Source organism: Odontomachus brunneus, unplaced genomic scaffold, assembly GCF_010583005.1.
Source record: "Odontomachus brunneus isolate Ranch 3 - 2012 unplaced genomic scaffold, Obru_v1 Obru_scaffold_192, whole genome shotgun sequence".
NCBI lineage: Eukaryota > Metazoa > Arthropoda > Insecta > Hymenoptera > Formicidae > Odontomachus > Odontomachus brunneus.
In genome coordinates this window covers 119,120-125,799 of record NW_022639642.1, presented here as the reverse complement: position 1 = coordinate 125,799, position 6,680 = coordinate 119,120, and the positions used below count along the sequence as shown (strand labels likewise).

Sequence of the window (6,680 nt, the reverse complement as noted above, 5' to 3'; positions counted from 1 at the left end):
ATAACTGTTTTTTCATGTTGCACTTGTATTTGTGCTATTTGCTGTTTTTTTTTTATAACATTTCGTACCCTCAATATTTTTAAATCCATTTCTGTTTCTAAAGATAACTTCTTTTTCTTTATTTTTCTATTATTTTCATTTTCATCTTACGTCACAATTTCTGTAACAAACAAATATATAGCTTGAAACGATTAACGAAGATACTTCATTCGCAGTTTATATGTTAATTGCAATTATGTAACTAGAAATGTAACAATAGCTTTTCATCCATGTTATAATTTTTTTCATGAACTTGTAATATGTTATACTTTAGGTCAAAATAACAGATACGTATTTTATTCTATGTGCCCTTTCGCAAGTTTAGAGGATGAAATACCCCTTTGAAAAAAATCGGCTTTATTCAATCAGAGGGAATATAATGAAAACCGTAAGAGATACAAAAAAAATTTTTTAATAAAAGTTGAATGGTTTGAAAAGTATTTTACAGAAATTATTAAAAAAAAATTTTTTTTTGTTAATATTAATATTAACAACATATTACAAGTTCAGGAAATTCCGGTGTCCAGAGAATCTTGCGTTTGTTTTTCTTCCTTGCATCCTTGAGGAATGCTGTGAGCAGTGCTTGTCTCTTGGCGGCATTTGGCAGAATTCGACGATAATAATTTGTCATTCCAAGGAATCGGTGAAGTTCCGTAACAGTTTCAGGCTTTGGAAACTGCTCTATAGCTCTTACTTTGTCTTGCGGCGGCTTGAGTCCAGACTGTGAGACTGTGTAACCTAAGTACTGAACGGAGTCCTGTGCGAAGAAGGATTTTCCTGCGTCGACTGGCAAGTCGCTGCCTTGCAGGAGTTCTAGAATGACCGCTAGATGTTGTAGATGCTCTTCATGGCTGTTCGAAAACACTATGATGTCGTCTATATAGCAGGCTGCAAAGTCTATTCCACGCAACAGACCATCCATGTGGCGCTGGAACGTCTGCGTGGCGTTGCGAAGTCCAGGCGGCATGCCCAGAAACTCGAAGAGGCCAAAAGGTGTCGTAACGGCAGTTTTTGGCACATCTTCTGGTGCTATGGGAATCTGATGATAGGCTCGGACGAGATCTATCGTCGAGAAAACCCGTTTTCCATGCATCCGCTGCAGAATATCGTCAATCCGAGGAACTGGGTATCTGTCTGAAACTGTCTGAGCATTCAGGCGGCGGTAGTCCCCAGTTGTACGCCATCCACCTTGGTCCTTGGGCACTATGTGAATTGGACTCGCCCACTGGCTGTGCGATGGCTGCACAACACCCAGGTGTAACAGTAGGTCAAAGTCCGCCTTGGCTGCTGCCAAGCGATCGCCTGAGAGTCTCCTTGGACGCGCAAACACTGGAGGGCCTGTGGTCCTAATGTGGTGCGCTGTCCGGTCAGAGCGAAACGCTGAAGGGGTAGGCCTTGGCGTAAAGACTGCAGCATGGCGCTGTAGAAGGCTGGCGTATGCATCACGCTGCGGTGAGTCTGCGAGGTTGTGCTGCCCGACTGCCGAGATGCTGACTGTGGCAGCATTGCGAATCGCACCTTGTGTAATGAGGCTGGTATGCGAATCTACCAAGCTCCGCCGAGAAAGATCAATGACCAGTCCGTAGTGGGCCAAGAAATCTGCTCCTAAAATTGCTGAAGACACGTCTGCAATGATGAAGGACCACCTGAAGGCACGACGAAGTCCTAGGTTGAGAGTCAGCGGCTCTTGTCCGTATGTGCTGATAGCTGTGGAGTTTGCGGCGAACAGGCGCAGTTCAGCTGGAGCGAGCTTTCAGTGGATGAGCTTTCGTGGTATAAGTGAGACCACGGAACCCGAATCGACCAGAAACCTGATGTAGGTGACTCTGTCAAACACGTGGAGTCTTTTTCCGACAGGTGCAGTAGTGCTGTCGTCTACCACCTGCTCCGACGACAGCGGCGTCAATTTCCCACATGGGCTGCCGCAGAAGCTGAAGACCTGTAGCCGCAGGATTGGTGGCACTGCCTGGCAGAGGCGCCAAAACGGCGATGATTGTAGCACCATTGACTACCTCTCTGTCGAGTTGGGCTGCTACGGGGGCGCGACCTGGAACGCGGCCGTCCCGTATAAGTAGTTTGTCCCTGGTGGACCATCTGAGGCAAAAAGGAGCGGTGCACTTGGACACGGTGCATTTGGACATAGCCAATCACAGCACCGTGTGATTAGAGACATTTGTAGGATCCCTTGGAACAGCGACTTGTGATTGGACTGTATCCAATTGCCCGGTGTCCAACTGATATACACCCGAGGCAAAAGACGTTCAAACAAAGTCGTGAGATGACAGACTGTCTGCTGCATCGTCGTCACCGCCTCCTGCAACTGGTGAATGTCCTGGTTACTGGCTGCAAGAGCTGGACTGCCTCGAACTGGTGAAGGAGCTTGCGGTGTAGTGACTGCGAGGACCTGTGGTGTGAAGGTGCCCTCCATGAGGTCGTCTGCTACCGATGAGAGTTCATCGAGGCTGGTTGTCCGCAGGATCTTTAGGACTCGCTGTACGGCTGGTGGCAGGAGTGCCAACCAGCGGACTCGGAGCACATCCTCCGATACTCGGCTGCCGGCGAGCGTCTTCATGTGACGAAGGAGCTGTGACGGCTTCCGGCCTCCAAGCTCCAGATCCGTGAGCAGGCGATGGAGCTGTTTGTTCGCCGAGTCAGCGAAACGGGCAAGTAGCTGCGTCTTGAGCGTGACGTACTTGTCGATCTCTGGTGGTGTGGCGAGAATGTCTGCAATCTCTTGAATCGCCTTCGAGTCAAGTGCACCAATGACAAGATGGTACCTGCTGTCATCAGATCGGACTCGATAGATCTGGAAAAGTGACTCGATTTGCGCAAACCACAAAGCCGGCTGCTGCTTCCAAAAAGGTGGCACTCTGCACGTGGTGACAGACTCAATGGTCGGCTCGCCGAATGGCTCAGTGCCCATCTGTGGAGGTTGCAGTGGAGGAGCTCTACCTCGGAACTCACTGACGTTCCGGTCGATACTGGCATCCTGGTTGCCATCTCCATGCCGAGGGGCATGCTCTGCAGGTGGAACACCGCCACGCGACGTCATCGCGGTGCTGGAGCTGTCACTCGTACCACGCACAGGGGAGTGCAACATTGCACTCACTCACTCACTCGTTTTGACACACGCGAGAAAAGACAAAGAAAAGAAAAAGAGAATCAGAGGAGGAAGGAAGGCCGAGAGTTCCGCACTTCTCACGAGGCCCTGTCACTCACTTCGCTGAGATCGTTTTTTTTTAAAGTCTTTGTTTGCAATGTCTTTCGCTGCTTAAATCTATATGTACATGAACAAAAGAAAGGTGTGCTCAGCACTCGCACAAGTTCGCTAAGTCACAGAGCTGCATTGGTTTAGCACTTTCATATATTTATCTTGTGAGGGTAGAATAAGAAGTGTGCAGACCGAGATCACGTCGGGCCGACCAACCGTTTGAGATCACGTCGGGCCGACCGACCGTTTGAGATCACGTCGGGGTCACTACTATGTGGGCATGTCACTCAAACATACACGAAGTCTCCTGTGTATGTTGTACCACACAGACTCTAAGCGTGTATTCAATGGCAATGCAACTCTGGACGAACACACACAAATGACTATTGAGAATCAAGACTCGCTTAACCTATCAATAACAGCATGTATATTTGCGAATAATGCACACGTCTCTCTGGTGGGCTACAGCCACCACGCAGCACGAGAGATGAACGCGAGACAAGAAAAGAAATGATGAGACACGCACGCACTTTGTCTCCGTACAAAGGAACAAAAGAAGCAATAGACTTTAAGAATCATATACAAATTTAACCTTAACGCTCGCACTATTACACACACAGCAAGTTGGCACAAAGAGAAGAATAGAAAAGACGTTATCACGCTTGTGTGGAAGTCAACATGAAAACAAAGCAAGTAGCAAACAGACCTGCTCCACACAGACAAAGAGAGGCACGCGCGTACCCGTGTACGAGCACGTGCACAGGTAGGCACGATGCCGGAACTGTACGCCGGTGATCACGCAGGATCACGTGATCACAGCGCGCCAATGTGCCGTGTGCGCACGGGCGATGTCCGCAGCACGTGGACAACCCGTGCTACTGCTCGCGTATGCACTACGCTATGCTACGCTAAGCGAGCAGGAGAGATATGCGTGGCGGAGCACTAAATAACTGCTGAACGAATGCACACGTGTGACCGATGTCACTAGCAGTTGCACTAGCGTATTACACAAATGCACAACACAATGGTTACGCCGCTGCGTCCTTGTGAGCACAATGCACGAACTGTCTCTATGTCGATACCGGCGTGAGTGAGAACCACTTACGTATCGCAACACGACCGGTACGCAACACGCGAGAAATACCGCGACGTGAAGGACGGCTAGTCCAGACACGGAACGTGTGCTAGTCTACGGCGCGGGAGAGGAACGGCCTCTCGATGCGACTGACTTGTGCGACTGACTGTGAAATACGACTGATTTTTGAGGCGACTGTGCTGTACGACTGACTCGTTACGACTCTCTTGCACGACTCTCTTAGAGAGAGAACCGTCTATCGATATTGCGGAGCGATCGCGAAAACCTGGCGCGGCAATAGCTTTTGCTTCCTCCTATCAGCGCGCGGCTTTTGTATCTTCGGACAGATTAGTAAGCAAAGAAAATATTAGTTGACAAAAAACCAAATCTTCTCCTACTTCTGGCTTTAAAAATGTCTGCAATGAAGAAACATATCTGTTTTCTAGAAAAGAAGTAACTTTACCAATTGTATTTTCTAGAATATCTGTCTAGGATTTTCCTTTCGACCGTATCCGTTGTCCAATTACATCTTTGTTTTGCATATAGCGAGGTACACTTAAAGCAGATACGGAAGAGATATCCGCATTTGTATGCAAGTCCGAAGTTAATGAGTCTGTATTACAAGCAGAATTTTAAACATGTCATTATAGTGTGGCTGTGTGTCTATACATAAAAGAAGAGTATGAAAACTTTTTATAAAATAAATTCCCTAAAAATAAAAAATTGCACATAAATTGACGTTTATGGAAATACTGCTCCTGTGTGTGCGTGTTGCGAGGTACATCTATATTGCTCTTTGCTGAAGATTGTTTAATAAAAGTACCCATGTTTATGGAGAATAAGTTATTCTTTTCATCATGAGAGCCAAAATTTCTGAAACAAAATAACAGAGGTTTCGTTAATAATTTGCAAATATATAATTTCTTCTTAATATGAAAATTGATTAACGTGTTACGCACTTTTGAATATTGGAAGATCTTGCCACTGGAGGTTCCTTTTCCTTATATATATTGGTCATCGTTTTAGAAAAGAAAGAAATAATGTTAAGAATATGTAAAAATATACTTTCTAATATTGTCCAATATATAATGTAGATATTCTCAGGATGTTTTTAAGATGTCTCTCTGGAGGTCTGTACTATTTAGGTTTTATTTTTCTTAAAGTACAAAAACGCTATATTATCCTAATTTCTTGATAATTACATATTAATCGTATCTTCTCCTCTTAACAAATCGTTCCAGGAATTGCATATTCTCGAAAAATTCGAATGTTTTTCTTTTTAATGCTCCACTTCCAGTTGTTTCTTCTTGACGTTGCTTTTTTTGCGTGAATAGCGTTCTCTCAATCTTATCCATATGGATTGACATTCATCCGCTAACAATAAAAGTTATATTAATTGAATACATACACAATTTATATAATTTATAATTAATGACATTAGACTGTGTTTCGGAATCGACTGAGGTCGAGGACCGACGTAAAGCGCCGGTTGTGCCTAGCGCAAGGCAGAGGAGTAGTGCTGAGGAGTTGAGTAGCCATGAGGTTAGATGGAGATCAAGTCGTATGAGTCACTCAGTTTTGTTTTTTATTAACTAGTCAAGTTGTCGGTTCGCAGCTCGTCCGGTCTCACGTTAGGCGAAAGTCGGAAATCTTCTTCGAGCTCTTGTGCCGAGGGCCTTGAGTTGTGCGGCGGAAATCTTGCCGAGAATCGATTCGATCCTCAATCGACGGAGATCTTGCCGCGAAACGTCGGAAATCTTGACTGCGCGGCCCTGAGCTCGTTCACACGCGCGGCTGAGACCGACGGCTTACTATACAGGACGATGCACAATAAACAATTGATTAAAGTTCGAGACCGAACGTCGCGCGAGCGTTCGGACAGCGCAATTAACGGCTATTTTTGATTTAAAGTAAACGATTCTCGGAGGTCCACAGTCCACTCGGTTTTGCCCGATCATAAGCGATGCAAGTCAGCTGTTAGGCAACTGGCGAGTCACTAGAGCCTGGAGCGCGTAGCGATACTGATAGAGCGAAAGCTCGTGAATACGCGATCCAGGAGAAGGAATCTCACGGATTCCGATTGCGAGCTGCGATATCCCCAGTGGGATGTGAGCTCGAGAGAACCCGCCGCGATCTAACTGACCGATTTGTGTAAAAAACTAAGTTGATTCGCACTGATTAGCGTTCGGAAGAGTTGTACAGTCGAAGTGAAGAGCCGCTTTGAGCGGTCGCATTTATACCGATTTTTGAAAGGGCTACGACGCGAGTGGATTGGACCAGCGAAGCAAGGCGAGAAACGGTTTTCGCCACGAGAGAGAGTCTACATTATCTTATTTAGGCATTAGTCGAATGACA

General features: G+C 46.3%; 1 protein-coding gene and 1 pseudogene across 1 annotated transcript; both read right to left on the bottom strand.

The window, feature by feature from the left end:
* Positions 1-526: 526 nt before the first annotated feature.
* Positions 527-3,626, bottom strand: LOC116851826. Its single transcript, XM_032831646.1, has 3 exons — positions 2,283-3,626; positions 1,875-2,133; positions 527-1,789 (listed from the first exon to the last, which is right to left on the bottom strand). The coding sequence occupies exons 1-3, from the start codon at positions 3,137-3,139 to the stop codon at positions 527-529; spliced, it is 2,379 nt and encodes a 792-aa protein (XP_032687537.1). The 5' UTR covers positions 3,140-3,626.
* Positions 3,627-4,642: 1,016 nt separating this feature from the next.
* The window catches only part of LOC116851824, a 9,978-nt pseudogene continuing 7,940 nt past the window's right edge, over positions 4,643-6,680 (bottom strand).

Excerpts from the sequence above, each read along its gene's own strand:
- LOC116851826 (XM_032831646.1), bottom strand. The coding sequence starts at position 3,139 with ATGTTGCACTCCCCTGTGCGTGGTACGAGTGACAGCTCCAGCACCGCG. Across the intron at positions 2,134-2,282 it reads GAACGTCTTTTGCCTCGGGT|ATGGTCCACCAGGGACAAAC; the intron begins GTATATCAGTTG and ends TTTTTGCCTCAG. Across the intron at positions 1,790-1,874 it reads GTCGGAAAAAGACTCCACGT|CTCGCTCCAGCTGAACTGCG; the intron begins GTTTGACAGAGT and ends ATCCACTGAAAG.